General features: G+C 38.3%; 2 protein-coding genes and 1 long non-coding RNA gene across 3 annotated transcripts; all 3 read left to right on the top strand.

Annotated features, from left to right (window-relative positions):
• The first annotated feature begins 3,358 nt into the window (after nucleotides 1-3,358).
• LOC119559446 lies at nucleotides 3,359-4,239 on the top strand. Its single transcript, XR_005220775.1, has 3 exons — nucleotides 3,359-3,502; nucleotides 3,575-3,875; nucleotides 4,102-4,239. It is a non-coding gene; the product is annotated as an uncharacterized LOC119559446 (long non-coding RNA).
• Nucleotides 4,240-7,186: 2,947 nt separating this feature from the next.
• LOC119559445 lies at nucleotides 7,187-7,813 on the top strand. Its single transcript, XM_037872544.1, has one exon. It carries the CDS (start codon nucleotides 7,252-7,254, stop codon nucleotides 7,657-7,659), a length of 408 nt encoding a protein of 135 aa, XP_037728472.1. The 5' UTR covers nucleotides 7,187-7,251; the 3' UTR covers nucleotides 7,660-7,813.
• Nucleotides 7,814-7,959: 146 nt separating this feature from the next.
• Nucleotides 7,960-9,811, top strand: LOC119559444. Its single transcript, XM_037872543.1, has 2 exons — nucleotides 7,960-9,086; nucleotides 9,149-9,811. The coding sequence occupies exons 1-2, from the start codon at nucleotides 8,586-8,588 to the stop codon at nucleotides 9,494-9,496; spliced, it is 849 nt and encodes a 282-aa protein (XP_037728471.1). The 5' UTR covers nucleotides 7,960-8,585; the 3' UTR covers nucleotides 9,497-9,811.
• The last annotated feature ends 8,335 nt before the right edge of the window (nucleotides 9,812-18,146 follow it).

Genomic DNA, 18,146 nt, shown 5'->3' with positions numbered 1-18,146 from the left:
GTTGGCGTTCAAGACTTTGAAATACTCTCTGCATGGTTTTAATACCTGTATTCCATTATATTCTGGGCACGGAAAAAATATTTATATTTATAAATGATTAGTAAAACAGCAGTCTTTAATGTTCTTTATTTTATTGTGTTAATTAATTATATTATTGTAAATAATAAATTCTTAATTAATGTTTACTAGTTGCTTTAGAAATCAATGAAGTAACAGCTCGTTGTACAATATATATTTTTTTAACCATTTCTTAATTTACGTAATTTGGTTAGTTTTGGTTAGATGTTTTCTAAGTTGGTTTAAAATAATTATTTAAAAATAATAAAATTTCTACCGATGAGACTCCAAATAAAGCAGCCAAATTGATACTCAAAATTAATAGAATTAATGTAACCATTTTTTTTCTGTGTAGCTTTTGCTCGGATTTTCGGAGTTAGTAGCAGCAATCTGTATCATTAAAAATTTCATTAAAAAGTAATCAGGAAATGCTGAAAATGTAATTAAAGCAAATTGGTACAAATTCAGCTAAAAAGCTCATTAGAGGAACTGCGAGTTCACTGCGAAAGATGGAATCTCACACGCACATGGACATGGTGTATCTGTATCCCCCGCCCCGAATGTACTGCCTCGTTCGCTTGCCACATGTAGCTGCATAATGAAAGCGCTCAAAACTAATTAACGCGAAAGCCAAGGCGGAACAGAGGGCAGTAGATACCTCCCCCAGTGACTCCACCCACCATTTCCACATTCTCTCTTTTGGGCCAGCGAATGCTGCTCGATGGGTCTGTTCGCCTGACATTCGAGTCTGCCGTTTGTCTAGGCCACTAAGAAATGGGGTGGGGCGGGTTGAGACGGTGGGTGACTCAACCCCCCCTCCACCAACAACAAAGCCTGTTTATTACTCATTAGCACGCACATCCGTCCGACTGCGGAAGCCAGCAACAACTGCAAACAGGCCGAGCAAGAGCTACAGAAACTTTTGCACCAACTTTGGCTCATTTATTAAGAACAAACATGCACTGAGAACAGAAGCTATGCTAAAAGATTGTATTAAAAATAGATAAATAAATTAATCTATAGTTTTAAATTTAAATATTTTCCAAAACAAATTTTGATTCCTGTCGTCTAAAATATTATTCCATTGTCATTTTCCTAATTACAATTTCGGTTCGCATACTTTTTGATTGAAAGTTTGTTATAAGGCAGTATTTTATTTAACATATTTTAAAGAACTGCTATGTATAACACTTCCCCATTTAAAAGGGAAAATGATCCATTTTAAAATATTCAAGGCAATCTGAGGCATTATGCTTTAATAAAAACTAACTATATTAAACGAACTTTTAGGGAATATGCAGCCAAGCCGAAATTTAGTTGTCCTAAACCTTTTACTGCGATCCTTATACTCATTGCCGAATTTTCTCACAGTGCTGACACACTCACACGCACACTCGCCTAATGAAACGTAACTTTTTCATTAAAGTTTCGCTTTCGTTTATTAGACACGGGCCGGGAACCCCACCCCCGGCGCCCCCTTTCTAGCCACTGGGCCACCCTCGAACATCTGGGCTCTTATCTCTTGCGGCCAGGGTTCGTTAACAGTTGTTAGTTAGTCACGTTAAGTTTGCCGTCCGCATGCAGCGATTGGAAAGTTCTTCCTGCTTTTCCGGCAGCGACTGAACCATCCCGTCCACGTAAGGCTTCCGACGACCCCCAGAATTGAACTGAGGGACTGGCTAAGCGACCAATATTCCATTTGCTGCTGCTGCTGCTGCGCTTCTTTCGCCGCTGCCGCTGCTGCTGCTGCTGCTGCTGCTGGTGTGCTGCTGCTGCTGCTGCTGCTGCCTGTCGACTGTCTGTGGCTTTCTGTGCGCCTGCTACTATCCGCCGAGTTAATTGGTTTGCAAACAAATTAACCAACGTGGGTGTGTACGTTTCCTAATTAGCAGCTTTTGTAATTAAATATGCCCGCAGCCATTCAAACCGAACAGTCGGGGGGTGGGGGGCTGGCCTATAGCCGTGCGTGTGTGTGTGTACAATGGTATAACGGTTCATGAAGCGCCCAGTGGCGCCTCCAAAGGGGCTAATGAACAGAGACAATGTGGCACCCCTCTTCGGACACGCCCCTGTCCAGTTTCAGGAAGGGGAAGCAGCAGGATTGGGTGGTTTCGGGGTGGTGGTTTCGGGGGTTCTCTGGGCTGGCAGCACTCTGACGTCCCGAATGAAAATGCATTTTAATTAGGGGTTTTTGTTGGGTTTTTGTTTCGAGTTGTTGTTGCCGCTGCTCGGCTGCTTGCGGTTTCATTCATTAGTTGAATGGAGCCAGAGCAACTCGATAGGGTTGTCGAGCACGCCAAAAGGGATCAAGTCCGGGTGTCCAATTAAAATGGGCTCTATATACAAATATTTTTTGCCCAATCATACTTTTCAAATTTACTTTATTTCGTTTCAACTAAAAAAAGGAATTAAAATTGTAAACTAAAAGAAAATGTATAGATATTACAAGACAGACCAATTCCTTAAAAAAAAAAAAAGTTTTATTTTTAAGTCTAAGTTCTGGGCAACCCTTTACGACTTGAAGGCGTAAGAAACTCCTTTATAGTTCCCGTCCGACAGACGCTGATCCTGATTAAAATATATGTACTTTATATTGTTTCTTATACCATATACATATTTTTCAAAGAATATATATTTTGTATAAAAGCTCACTGAAACTTTTTTATTACTTCAATATTCAATATTACAAAATGATCTCTTTACTTATCTGCACATTTTATCTCCCCAACAACGAGGTTTCGACAACCCTAACGACCCGAGACGATAAGCAATCCAAATGGGACATTGAAAAAGCGAAAAAACCTGGTCACTGAGCGAGGAGGTGGGCCCGCTTGGCAAGAAGTGGGGCTTTGGGGGCTAGAGGCCGGGGGCCGGGGGTTTTTTGGGGCTTTAATGGATGCATAGCGCCCACAAGTTTTGCGCTATTCATTATAAACGCCGTTGTTGTAGTTGCTTTCGTTGTTGTTCAATTGAATTGGAGCCGGGAAGCAGCGGCAGGAGGAGAAAAAGGGTCCAATTAAAAAGCCACAACAATTAACGAGCCAAGTGAGTTAACTTGGCATAAGTGGAATTTTAATTGGCAACACGAGAGCGAGGTGGCCAACGAGGCAGGAGCCGAGTGACTTGCCGAGTGCCGATAAGTGCCAAGGGAGTGGAACTACTAGTGGGTGGGGGTGGGAGTGGGGGAGCGGAGTGGGCCGGCAGAGCTCGTTATGGGTCTCGGCAGTCCGCAGTCCGCAGTCGACAGTCCCGGAGTAGTTAAGTAAATGAGCATTTTGTTCCACTAATGAACACTAATGAATATGCCAGAGACAGCACTTGGATTAAGCCCGGCCGGCAGAAAGAGCGAGTGAGTGTGTGTGTTCGGGCCTTTTGTTGGTTCGGGGTTTTTGTGTTGTTAATTAATAAACACGAAGCCCGGGGACCATGGAGCGTGTGTGTGTCTGTATGTGTTTATCTGGGTGTGCGCCCAGTTTTCAAGGGGTTAAAATAAGCAATTAGTTGGATTTTCGACTAGGCGCTCAGCAAACGCGCAGACGTCGAGGCCAGAAACAGAGGAGGCCATTCTGCTCTTCCATGCCAGCCGAAATGAGAAAGTTTCAAACTGTTGCCGGCGCTGCCGCCGCTGCTGCTGCTTCTTCTAACGAGGCAGCGGCGCAGGAGGTGGGTTGTGGAAGATAGCGGAGGAACATGGTGGACGCGGAGGAGGAGGTGGACGAGGACGTGCAGACCCGGCGAGGGAGTCCATTCCGCATGTAAGCCAGCCACGCATCCAGCGAGAGCGAGCAGGCGGCAGAGGAGCGTCGGAGGTGCAGCAGGTACACTACGAAAAAAAACACCAGCTGTTTAATATTAATTTTAATACTTACTGATACTATTTTATTATTTATATTTTTCTTTACTGAAATTAATGATCGATGGTACTGATCTCATCCTCACTTTGCTGAAATGGAACCAAAAAACTTTCCCGTGGCCTCCTAAAAAATACGGGTTGATCCTCTGTTGATATCTTCCTTTATGTTTTTGTATTTTAATTTTAACTAGCAAATTATAAAAAAATGTAATTGCCCACAGGTATTATAAATAAAGAACTAATTTACTCTTCGAGTCAAATTGACATCATTTTGCGAAGTTGCGATCTTCTTTATGTACATATATACTTCCCAACCTGTCGATCTTCTGTATTTTAATTAAACCAGCCAATTTTATATTTTGGTTTAAAAATAAAAATTAACAACCATTTTGCTTTTTACACAACTTAATAATTTAAGAAAAATTTTAGTTTTATATGAATTGCTACTTTTTGAGAATTCATTAATTTAAAACATTTTAAATTCAGTATATTGAGTATAATAAACCAATGCGGAAACTTTTAAATCCTTTTTTTTCTGACAGTATATTTTCCTGTGTCGGAACAACCTTTCGTTGTTTGGCTGTGCAGAGCTTAATTGGGAAACACTGATGAGACTAGCAATTAGCATGGACACGAGACCATTGCAAAAATGAATAATGGCTCAAACACACTTCGTTTAGCTCAGTTAGGTAGGCCAGGAACAGGAGTAGACAAAAACTTGGAAATGAATGTGCGCCAATTAAACAGAAACAAAGAATATAAAATAATTAAAAGATAAAACTGGAAAATATACCTAAAAAATATTGAATAATGTGATTGTTTATGTCCTATTTGGAACGAATAGAACCTGCACCATATAAGAATTATTTAAATATTTTTCAGATAATCCTTTTCCAGAATAATCTTATCATTTTCTGTACTTGGGAAACTTAAGTCGCCGTTAAAGGCTTACAAAAACAAGTAAGGAAGTTCACTTCGGCAAGCCGATGTTTGTATACCCTTGCAGTTATAATTATTACAAAATATACAAAAAATGATATTCCCAATAATGTAAGATAATATGTCAAAAAACACCGAAGCTATAATTTGTTTCATATTATTTTCCAATTTTTCGATCGTTTCTATGGCAGCTATTTGATATAGTCGTTCGATTTTGATAAAATTAAATTCAAAATTCAGAACTAATTAAAATATGTTATTTCCAAGCGTCAGAGGTTATATGTTAAATCAAGGAAGAACGCTATAGTCGAGTACCTTGACCAAAGGGAAATGGAGAAATGCAAGCAGCAAAGCGAGATTGAAATGCGCCACCTACCGGCGGTAGACAGATTTAAGCGTTATGGGCGTTAGAGTGGGCGTGGATTTTTGGATCATTCGATAGGTATTGACGAGACCAATTCATTTCAGTTAAAATTTTTTATCTAGCATGAAAATTGTGGGCGCCACAGGCTTGGGCGGCTTGTGGGCGTTAGAGTGGTCGTGGCATATTCGCGTAACAAACTTGCGCTGCGCACAATGCTACGGAATCTAAATCTGAGATCCCAATTCTCTATCCTTGATAGTTTCCGAGATATCCACGTTCATACTTACGATTTTTTGAAGTTCATGGACGTTAAAGTGGGCGTGGCAAACTTTTTTTTGGGTCAATCGATAGGTAAATTTTTATTCTAGCATCAAAACTGTAGGAGCCACAGTTTTGGGCGGTTTGTGGGCGTTCGAGTGGGCGTGGCACTCTGCTGAAACAAACTTGCGCTGCGTAAGAAGCTCAGGAATCTTCACGCCTAATCTCAATAGCCTAGCTCTTATAGTTTCCGAGATCTCAGCGTTCATCCGGACAGACGGACATGGCTAGATCAACTCGGCTAGTGATCCTGATCAAGAATATATATACTTTATGGGGTCGGAAACGCTTCCTTCTGCCTGTTACATACTTTCCGACGAATCTAGTATACCCTTTTACTCTACGAGTAACGGCTATAAAAACCAAAGATAAAAGAACTTTTTTTAAATTTTGTTTCCGATTATTCCTATGGGAGCTATAAGATATAGTTGTCTGATCCGGCTGGTTCCGACTTATATACTATCTGCAAAAGAAAGGGAAAGTTTCAGCCCGATAGCTTTAAAACTGACGGACAGACGGACATGGCTAGATCGACTCGTCTAGTGATGCTGATCAAGAATATATATACGTCTCCTTCATTGCGTTGCAAACTTCTGACTGAAATCATAATACCCTCTGCAAGGGTATAATAAAATGCGAATAAATAGAATGCTAATGAATAAAATGCCATTAAAGGCCACAAACTAATTGTATTACAAACGGGCAATAATGTCTGAATTATTTTGTACTATTTGCAACAACTTATCTACAGAAATAGATCGACAAGACTCCAAAAATAAATAAGAAATCTAAATGCGGTATCGATATACATTCTAATTGTGAGCCGCCTCCAGAGGAAGAATTATTTGCTGCCGGGTAGAATGAATCACTTTAATCTGCTGGCAATCAAGATATACCCCTGAATGTTTACATAAGACCCCCATATGACAGCTAGGCCACAATAACTCTCCACCGGGGCTTGGAGCTGCTCTACGCCATTGAGCTGCCAGACGCGATGACTTTATATGGCCAAGCGCCAAGCGACGTGCCATTGTCTGCCACCGATCGAAAGTGCGAACCTGCGGAGGAGGCGACCTGATGGTACACTGCAAGAAGTGGATTATTCTATAACAATGCCATAATGACATCAGGTTCATGTATTTAGCTATGATCACTAAAGTTTCTTTTTAGCTTTGTAAGAAATAATCTGAAAAATAATTACTTAATATACAAAAAGTAAATAATGGGGATTACTATTACATACTAATTAAGATCGATTGCAAATTCATTCTCCCAAACTTTGAAATACGGTTTTAAAAAATATCATTAGGAGGTAGTGGGGCATTTTAGATGCTGTGGTATTGGGGATATTAGAGTACCACATAGAATAAAGCTCACATAAGTTTTATACTAAAAGCTAACCTCTTAGTAGAGTATTTCTTTAGCAAAACCGCTTAAACTAATATGTACTTTACATTTTCTTCAGTGTCTGAACCCGTTTGAAGCTGTCGGAAGAAACAGCGCTAAGTCTTGCGCCCCTGACGTCAGCGATTTGAGATACGCGCAAACAAATCGCGGGGGTCGACTCTCTGAAGCAAATAACATCATTTACATGACGAGTTTTGCGCTTAAACAAGGTGAAATCATATTTTAGAATACGACCTGCTCGACAGCGACTCAATCGTGTTTGTGATCTCGGCGTGAAAAGATCAGAGCTTGAAAAAGTAAACAAAACTCAGAGATGCCGCTGCGCAAGAAAGAGGACTATATCCCCATCAAGTGTGAGGGCTGGAACGGAAAGTTCGAGTATCCGGACGGAGCCGTTAACAATGTGTCGAAGATCCGTCGCCAGAACCAGAACGTGACCAACACCAACAACTTCTACGGCTTCAGCTCGGAACCCACTGTCCTGCCCACCGAGTGGGACGGGACCTTTGTGAAGAGTGGCGAGACCCGTATCAAACAGGAGCGCAATCGATCCGATGACCAGGACTACTTTGACTACAACACTCAAGCCACTGTACTTCCGCCCACCTGGAGCGGCGAATTCGTCACCGATCCCACCGATGTGCGCATCAAGCCGGAGCGGAACTTCTCCGATGCCAGGGACTACGCGGAGGCAGCCCGCTTCAAGTTGGTCCAGCACTGAGTGAGATCCGATCCTCCCGTTTCAATCAGACTAATCCTGCAAATTCGCGTTTGTTTTGGTTTCTCATTGTACCCTAACCTAAGCGTTCGTTGTATTTTACCGTTTATGATATTTATTCGTATACTTAATAAACAATAGCAAAAAATCACTGAAATACTAGAAAGTTCCGTTGTGCAATCGCCTTGGTCGGTTTGGCGTGGGCGGTGCCGATATTCAGTGACCTTTTATGGGCAATTATTCGTTCGGGTTTGCAAATTAAAGTCATAATTATAATATTTGTTGAGATCAACAACAGAATTGAGATTGCCTTTTATGAGGTGAACGGGAAAACAGGGTTATTATTACAAGTCGCATCAGCAACTGATAATATTTACAATCATTATGTTAATATTGAGCTATGGGATTCCCTTAAGAAATTCCGTTGATAAAAACGGTACTCAGAGTTCAAGCTAGCAATTTTTAGAATTGTGTGCGATTGCTTTGATTTATTAGATTTCCATAATATGAATTTACATTTCTGGTAGAATTTAAAGAATGTTCTTTAACTTTATGAGGTAGTTGTAAACTTTTGGGACTCCCCTTTTTAATACTCGCTTATTTACCAAAGATTGGGTTTCCACTAAATAACCTTGTTTTGGAGCTTCAAGTGTGCGAAATTAATTATTTTCAACCTTGCGCAAATACTAAAGCCATGATAAGAGGATACCCTAAGAAATTCTTGCGAAGTGCTAGCTCGTCAATCCTTATGTAAACAACTTTTTAATTTAAAAAATAACGGAAGACAATAAAATATAGGAGGGGATTTCAATGCCCGCAAAATACAATGCAGCTGATATGGCTTTTGTAGGGGAAGTACAGAGTGATAAGAAAACGAGTGGAGAGTCTATATAAACAGAGCGTCCCCAATTGTTCGATTCACAGTCAAGATGCCGAGCTTTTTAGGTGTAGCAATCAGTTTGGCTCTTTTGAGCTTGGTGGTGGGCCAGGCGTCGAATGTCTCCCAATCCATGGACCTCTATATACTGCAGAACCAGCGACAGTACGATGCGAAGATCAAGCAACTGGAAGATCAATTGGCCAACTTTAGGATTCTTTTCAACAAGCGAATTGAGGCACTAACAGTTCAGGCGGATTCGATGCAGTTAAAACTAGAACAAGCCTCCGCGCAGCTGGATCCCATCACCCTGATCGATTCCTGGAGCAAACAGTGCGTTCAAAACTATAGCGGCACCATCCCAACGGTGAGCGCCGCCAGAACCTCCATTACCAACTGTGCGGAAAACATCAATGGGGTCTTAAACTCCCCTGAGAGTACCTACAACACACTAAACAGTTACTATAAAAATAACTTGAAAAACGGACTGGCGCAATGCGTAAAGCTTCATCCCACTGCTCAGCTAAACTACACGCTCTGTGTGACCAAGGTGGTGAGTACACAGTATACAAATTGGAAAATCCCTGAGTTTTGACCTGAATTTTGCACTTATAGATTGGCGATGCTAATAAGTACACGGTGACCAGCCAGAATAACTTCAATAACTACCTTAAAAGTTCCGAGTGTACAGCCGAGAACCGTGTGCGAAGTTCCTGGCAGTGCTCCTTTGGACAGGTGTACTCCATTACCTCCAGAGTGGAAGTTGCCTTGCAACTCATCGACACCTGCATTGCCAATAGACTGGTGTGCGGCTCTATCACCTGCTCCGTTGACAAGCCCTCGTGCCCGAATGTCGCAAATGTAACTCTGGCTGAGATCAATCCCCAAAATGATACTATTCGAAACCCTTTCACCTTTGTCACAAACAGTACAAACTGTGTTGAGTTCCGATTGAACCGATAAATGTTAACACGATTGAATTTAAATTATACTTCGTATATAGAGTCTATTTCTTTATAAGAATCGTGATTGATTTTTAAAAGAGCTTAAAAGGCTTTGCAACTAGGCTATGCAACAAAAAAATGTTTATTCCGATTATATAAAAAGCAGACTTAATCTAAAAGTGTGTTTTTACAACTATTTGTGTAGCATACTTTTTAATACCAGGATATCCAAATTTGTATCCATCGAGTACTTTTTATGAACTGTGCTAATTTCTAAAAGAGCAAGTTCTATCTTTTAATAAAAATATAAATCTAGTAGCTTAATCAATTTAAATGACGAATAAAAAAATAAATATTTCTTAAGAACAACATTTTTTTATTGATAGATTGAATGCTTTTAAAGAACAAAAATAATTGTCTTCGTTATTTATATACTTAAGAAGCGTGTTGATGTTCGAAACAAAAAAACGACAGCTGAATAAACAGCGCAATTGTTTAGGAGGAGTATATAACGAATTTCGATCTACCACCTGCTGAGTTGAATGGTTGTCAATTAGCTGGAGAGCACCAATAAATATGCCAAGATCTCCGATGTTTTGATTCCTTTCTCTTTTAAGCCCGAAGACAACTAATCCAACAGGAGCCCAGAAACATTCAGAATAGCTACATTAGGCCCACGCAAAGTGAGATGACAAACAGTGTTTCTACCATTCTCAGGTACCCGCACGAACCATCTTTAGAATTTAAGCCATTCAAAGAGACCGCCTTAATCTCCAAATTCATAGAACTATTTCCCCGAATTTGAAATCACATACAACCAGGGATCGCTTTGTGTGTGGGTTTTCTTTAAAACGTTTTCTGTTCTCGCATTTCATTATCTTGATGGCAGATGCGTGAGAACAAAGATCGGCACAGGCTAAAGAAAATCGGGGGTCCTGAACCATCGATCTCTTGACACGGGCTGACCGTGTGAAATATTCCAGATGCTTGGGAAACCTTCGAAAATTTGTAATAGGCCAGCAGAAAAGAAAGTCGATGATTTCGGAAAATGTTTGGAAAATGCTCACAAGCAGGTAGTCATTGCATGTCTCTGGAAAACAGCGTGAGAATTTTTGGTATCCTTTATTCAGTGATCGTGTGAAAATGTAAAAATAGTTTTCCAATTCGTTAAAGTTTTGACTAGGAGGCCATAAATGAAAACTGGATGTGCAGGAAAAATGGAAAATCTTCAAAGAAACGTAGGTAGGACCTGCTACATGAGAAGAAAGGATATGACTCTGATCCTTAATCTTCTGAAGATCGTGGGAACTTTAAAAACTACTAGAAGCCCAGAAGAATCATGGAATAGGCTCTCAGAAAAATCTGTAGCTGAAAAATAAGAGGATCTACAAATTCTACCTGTTTGCGTCTTAAAAAAGTGCAGCTACAATTTTTTCAAAGAAAAGACCTCCCACATAAAAAAAGAATCTTTAAAAACCGTGCACAAAGAATTGGTTTTGACATCTGGTGCAGCTGTGGGAAAATGTAATTCTCGAATCCGTTCTGTTCGTGAGAATTTTCCAAAAATATTTTACAGCGGAAAAATCTAACACCAGGCTCACAGCAAAAACTAACACATTCATTGAATTTTCTTATAACAGCACTACCTGTTGATTTGGTTTGAAATATGCATCGGAAAATGCAGCACGGTACAAAAGCGACACCCAATTCCAGGAAACCTGTTGATTGCAAAAGGGAACCTCCCTTTTGTTGTTTAAAAAACGGTCCTTTTTAAAATCAAGATCTATTGAGATGGTGCCGCAGCAGCTGTGTGAACGTTTTCATCTGCTTTTGGTCCCTTAATCATTTTCCGATCGTGTGAATTTTCCAAACCAGATGTTCACAATGTAAGCATTTTTACCAGGCAAACAGCATAAATCGTAGCTCGTGTCACTGATTTTTTCCTATGAGAGATCATACCTGCTAATGGGTCCTGAGAACAAGCAGCTGGACCGCATCACACGGTGATACGACTCTTCCTGCCACCTGTTCCATGGGAAAGAAAATGATTTTCCAATACACTTTCAATGCAGTTCGAGCAGATGTGGGAAAATTCATCTGCCTATCGTGTGAAAAATACATCTTAACTAAGAAGAATCAATAGTCGCGTACCAGGCAAACATCAAAAGCAGCAGCACGTTCTAAATAGTTTTCCCGAAGGGATGTTGAGTCCTGGGAAAATTCAGCTGGAATGAAGAACACGATAATGCATTTTCTACAACTTGTTGCGTGGGAAAATTAAGCAGATTTATGAAAAGGTTTTTGTGCAGAGAACGTGTGAAAATAAGAACTTATGCGTCACCAATTATTATTCATGTACTAGGCGAACATAAAAGCAGAAGAACGCTTTTAATAGATTTCCAAAAGGGATTCTTACCTGTGTTTGGGTCTTGGGAAAATGCAGATGTCTCGTGGCAGAAACTATAAAGTCATGTGAAAAATCATCTGCCGATCGGGTGAAAATTACGGCTATTCAAGGAAAAATAATTATGTATCAGGCGAACATATGAAGAAGCAGAACACTCCAAAGAGTTTTCACAAGGAATGTTTCTATGTAGAGTCCTGGAAATTTCTTCCTCAAACATGTTGCATGGGTATTACACAAAATAGATTTCTTGAACTTTGACACGCAAATGGTACTCTTGTACCAGGCAAATACAATAAACTGACACGATCCTCAAAATAGTTTTATTTAAAGGAGTCGTACTTACACTCAAGTCCTGGGAACATTTAAAAGGCTCAGTGCACACGAATATCCTTTTCCTGCAAACTAATGCATGGGAAAAAATGTTTTTTTCACGTGGGAATTTAACAAAATACGTGTTTCTATTGTTTCGTTATAGTCTAAGCAAGAAAAAAACAATACTCATGTACCAGGCGAACAAAGTAAATGACAGGATCGTCTTTAAAGGTTTCCTCTACTTATTTCATGGGAAAATAGGGCGACCCAAAGAGTCTTGTTTTACTTTTGAGAGTTGATCAACGCAGAAATGAATATATTTGGTCAATGTAAGCAAACCTGTTGACGTTTATAAAGTGTGAAAATTATTAAATCCTTCGTGGAAAACCGACCAGGATTTCAGAAGCCGTTGGTCTTATTAACTAGGAAAATCATTGAGAAAATCATAAGAACAAAGAAAAATGTATGAACCAAAGGTATCTCAAAGTGACTAAGATTGGTCGTCGTGGAAAGTAACCTCAAGTGGTGGTGGAATGTGACATTTTTATAGCAGGTTAATAGAAAAATCAACAAGTGTCTCGAGGTGCTACCCAATCCCGTGTCTTAAAAAATGAGAACCATTTCGCTTCATGATTGACAAAAGATGAAAATATAACCTGTGGGATTTCGGATTTAGCAGGCATTTCAATGGAAAATATTTATTAGAAGCCGGAAATAACACTTAAAATTACATTTCTTGTTTAGGAAATTAAATCTTTTCATCCTAAGAGTCGGTATTGAAATTTTACCTAAATATGGATACCCAACAAAAAATGAACTGAGAAACATTTTTGTGGTGCAGAGAATTATTTTCCATGAGAAAATTAAGGCAGTTGTCGTGGCAAACAGTCTCAAATGGTAGATAAAACTAGGAATCATCTACCAGGATAACAAAAAAATGGGCACGTTTGCCTACACTCTTCCCAGGCATTATTCCCAATTATTGTCAAAACCCAGGCCACAAAACATGTGCCGTTAATGAAACACCTGCAGGATAACTGAATGATGTTTATTCCTGAGCACATAATTATTACCAACCGGAAATGTTCATTGGTTGCACTTGAGACAACAGTTTTGCTATTAGAGTATTACAACTGAAAAGATCAACAATGAAGGATATACAAATAAGGAACCGGAAATCTTTGAAAAGCACGTTCCACACAGACTACATTTTCGTGGGAAAATTAACAAAGATAAGTTGTCGTGGGAAACAGCCACAAGTAGCGGTTCAAAATAGGAATTATCTAACAGGATAACAGAAAAAATGGATAGTGGCCTGACACGCGTTAAAGTCCTTATCCTTAATTATGGCTAGAAGTTCACAGTATTGCATGTGCCAGCGAGAGATCACCTGCAGGATTACGGAAGCAAGATAAATGCCATCGGAATGGGCTATTAACAACCGGATACGCCTTTTGTTACCACTCGAAATTGTTTTTCCTTAAACGGGAAATCCATTTATAATCTTAACATTTCCGTTTCCGGTCCCTGAAAATGTTTTTTGAGATTGGTTTTTTATTTATTTGTTTTTTTAACTCTACCTGATATATACTGAAATTTTTTGGGCTAGGCGTGAGAACGAACTTGGCTTAATTAGGCAATTTCTACTAGGAACGCAGCATCCTTAAGGCAACGAAAAGATTTCAACGTTCCCAGGAGTCACACGATACGCGAAACCTTAGGATATCTTTGATCTTTTTAAGGATTCATTTAAGTTCATTGCCCTTTATGTTTTCAAGTCCCCGAAGGCGTGAGAATGCATGATATATATGGAATATTAATTAGTTTTTGGTATCAGGGAAACAGCGAGCAACAGATGGGTGGGATACTTCTAGAAGTCACTGTTTGTCCAACTTATTTTATATGCAAATTCGATAAAACAAACTTCGTTTCAATTAAAATTGCTAACAGGCAAACAGTTTGGCCAGAAAGCGGATCTCACCTTTCCAGGGTTTTCTGCCTTCTTACCTGTGAGGAACATAGTAAGGAGGTGCCAACCTACCACCAAACTAATGAGTTCCAAGAAGGTATTTCTTCTCTTTCTCCTTCCATTTCGGAGACGTTAGCAACCCTCGTGATTTCGGCTATCTCAAAACAATGTCTTGGCCTCACCAGGCAAACAGCAACCCCAGAACGAGTGAAGATTACTCAAGTATGCCGTGTATAAATGAGGGTTGATTTCTAGCCATAAGAAAAGAAATCGTCTTGTAACATCTTGCGTTCCATTAGGAGAACAGCAGATTAATAGGACTCTGAAAAGACATCTTAAGGTGGATTTGAAACCCATGAGGGTTAAAAGTGTCACCTCCTATAATCGGCTTTCAGCAAACATTAAGACAACAATTTAAAAAAAAAATTTCCAAAGATTTCATTTTAAGGATTTTTCAAAGATCCTCCAGTTAATGTGGGCGTAATCCTTTCGCGGCAGGTAAAATTCCATGCCCAGAGCGTGAGAATTTCAATCAAATTTTGTTGATCTTGCAACAGGCGATCAGCAAAGAGAGCCAGCATCCCTGCCTTTCCCATCTCTCGAACCTCAGTTTTTTTCACGCACAGAGCGTGTGAACGAAGATCCACAAAAAACAAGAAAGAACGTTTATTTAGAGTGATCGACTATGGGATACCTGGTACTCTATATCCTGTAAGAAAATGGATTTCATAAGTGTTTTTTATAAAAAAGGAATTTAAGCTTTAAGTAAAAATCATTAAAAACTTACTAAGCTCATTTTATTATTATAAAAAAACGTGTTATCCTAAAAATATTTAACGTAGCATTGTACCAGTTTTCACATTTAGCTTTGCCGCTGATCCTGACATAATCAAAAGAATGACCTTATACTCTAAAAAAATAATTTTAGATCCAATTGACTTTATATCATGGATAATTAATGTATATTGTTAAAAAAAAGTATGATGAAAACGTAACAAGAATTTTGAAAAGACTTTTATTTGGTTTTGATTTGGACTTTTATTTCTTTTAAAGACTTTTATCCGCAACATAATCTAAAAAAGTTGATTGATTATTATTTTAAGTTTGAAGAAATAAAACTTTTTATAAAAGTTCTTAGCACTATGATAGTTATAAGATAAGATAAAATACTTTTAAAAAATCGAATATAACTTTTAATAAAATAACAAATTTAATAATAGTTATTTTAAACTTTTATTATTAAAAAACAAATACCCGTTAATAACATTTTATCTGTAAAAGTGACATCCGGTACGGTCCCTGCATTAAATTTACAATTCAACCAATGAAAGAGCTTATCTTATATAACAGTGATCTTTCTATTAAGCTACAGCAAAAACGAAAAAAACGTTACTATTTTTAATAACAGTTTACTTTATTTTATAGTTAAGTTATTTTCCAAATTTCCAAATTATTCGGAAATGATGTGAGTCTTACACAAAACTAACATAGCCATACCCTTCGGAAATACAGAGTACGACATGAAAGCGAAAACCCAAAAACCAACAAAAACGAGAGTTGAGGATCGCGTGGGAATAAATGCCTAACCGCCGGCAGAAAAGGAATGTAACGTATTTTTTCCCACAGCTCCTGCAGATAGGCATCTCCCTCGGGACCTCTCGCTCACTAAAATTATATGCAGAGGCTTAAATTAGTTGTTAATTGTTTTCCCTGCCGCCCTCCCTCGCCCTTTTTCGGTTTGGCATGTGCTTGCGTGAGAACTCCGAGTCGAAACATTGGAAAAGGGACCAGGAGCGCAGAAAACTTGAATGGCTGCATAAACTTTCCAGATACGGCTACTCCTCTCTCCCTTGCTTGTCAGTGGTTGTTGGTCTTAACGAGATCCTCGATCGTTACGTTAAACGGATGTGGACTCTGTGGAATTTCTTTTTTTCGGTGTGTGTTTGCGGAGGGCTTTAACGTCTGTCGGCTGGTCGCGGTTCGCTGTGTCAACATCGTGTGGGAAATTCTTGCCCATTATCCGTTACAAGAATGAATGTTCTCTGTGAAGACCGAATGATCGTGAGAACTTTTTATGCTCAAGCGAAGATGTCGACCAGGAAAACAGAATGCGAGTAAAGGTTGAGTTTAAACTGTGTAAAGATACAAGTAAGGCGAATTAAGACAAGACTTTCCTCGGAAATATTATTGATACGCTTGGACGCAAAAATATTTATGAATTAAAAAAAAATCTTTTATGGCAAAGGTTAAAAAGGATTATAATTTTAAAAAAACCTGACTCCCTAAAGAGTTATTATCTAATATTACAAATTGTTATCTTAGAATTTCTTAAAATAGTGAAAGCACTTGGAACAAAACTGTTCAGAGAAAAATAAGGTGATTTCCCGGAGTCGCTCGGGACGTTTGTACACATTTAAGGGAGTAAAAAATGAAAATAAAAAATGTTTTTAATTCTAACAATAATAAAGTCAAATTTTTCCCATTTTTCGTTTTGACATTTTCGCTGGAGATACAAATAGAAGTGTTTTGTGCAAATATCTAATCAACAGTCGCTTTAAGCGAAGGCTAATGGAATTTTTAAATAAGCTTTATTTATATTGTTTAATTATGTCAACATGAATAAGATTTGGTTTGACCCAGAAATTTTTAACAGTTTTTTTAATGGAATCTTGAAACTTTTCCTCTTTCGTCATTTTTTCTCCCGTTTTGGTAAGTGGTTTTCTTTGCCTGTAGACACGAATTTATTGTTCTTTTTCTTTTAATTAAATAGTTTATCATGTTGATGCGCCACTCAGAATACAAATTTTTCACAAATTAGCGTTCTGTTAGGATAAATAACAACAGAAAACGAAAAAACTAAAATTGATGATTTTCATAGGTCTTGACATTAAAAATAATCAAATTATGTAAGGGAGGGTAGGGTAAGGTGACAAACTATTCAAATCTCACAGGTAATGTCACGTCAAACATTCCAAATAATTGTAGTCAATTTCTCGTATAGTGCCATAATGTATTTACAATAATATTATTAAGAATTTTCCTAATTTCTTCGTAAGATAATTTAAAGGACTAGGACAAATAAGAAACCTATTCAACTGTTTTAGCAGTGCCAGAGGCAAGTTTTGTTGAAAATCAAGTCAGAAAAGTGTATACAAGTATTTATAATAAATTTAGCTACAGTTCTTGGTACATATTTCCAACAGTATCTTGTAGGGTATCGTGACAAAAGTTTTGTAGGGTATAAAGATTTATTTTTGTTTTAAATATTTATATGTAGACTATATTATTTTTCTGTATTATATCGTTTTTTTTCTACAGGAAATAACTAATAAAAACAATTATTTTTTGTTGATTCTTGAACAAGAAATTGAACAACTTAATTTGTTCAATTTAAACCCAGAAATGAGGAAGACAATTTTTTTATACCTGTATATTTGTATTCCTTAATTGTACATGTTCAACTTTTCTTGCTTCTAAACTTGTGAAAAATATAGATTTTAGAAGTGACATTCAAAAAACGAATCGTTTGTCACTATACCCTTCCCTCTCCTACAATTTACTTTGCTAAGTATGGGCGGGATCCATCTACTTAGAAACTAAAATCTCAAAGCAATATGTTTAAAACAATCTTAACTTTTGGTTCGGTTGACTTTCTGGCGGAAATGCCCTCTGAAAAACCACGCGATGTTTCATAGCAGATGTTGTATTTTCATTTTTGTATTTTATTGACACAATTTTGATATTATTTATCAAGAAGCAGTCATTTTTTAAAGTTGTATAATAAAACATATATGTTTTATATATATAAACGCTCCCTAAAGTCTTGGAAAAAATCCCCGAAAAAACCCACCGCGTCATTAGGTAATTCAGTTGCGCACAAACCTCCAATCAGTTTTCCCCTTCCAAGCTCGAAATCAAATACAACTTCAACCACCAACAATAAGGGAACTGACAAAACGCCGAAGAACCATCCGTTCCGAA

This window comes from Drosophila subpulchrella, unplaced genomic scaffold, assembly GCF_014743375.2.
Source record: "Drosophila subpulchrella strain 33 F10 #4 breed RU33 unplaced genomic scaffold, RU_Dsub_v1.1 Primary Assembly Seq24, whole genome shotgun sequence".
Lineage (NCBI taxonomy): Eukaryota > Metazoa > Arthropoda > Insecta > Diptera > Drosophilidae > Drosophila > Drosophila subpulchrella.
Note: the sequence above shows the minus strand (reverse complement) of the source record. Positions and strands in the feature narration are given on the sequence as shown.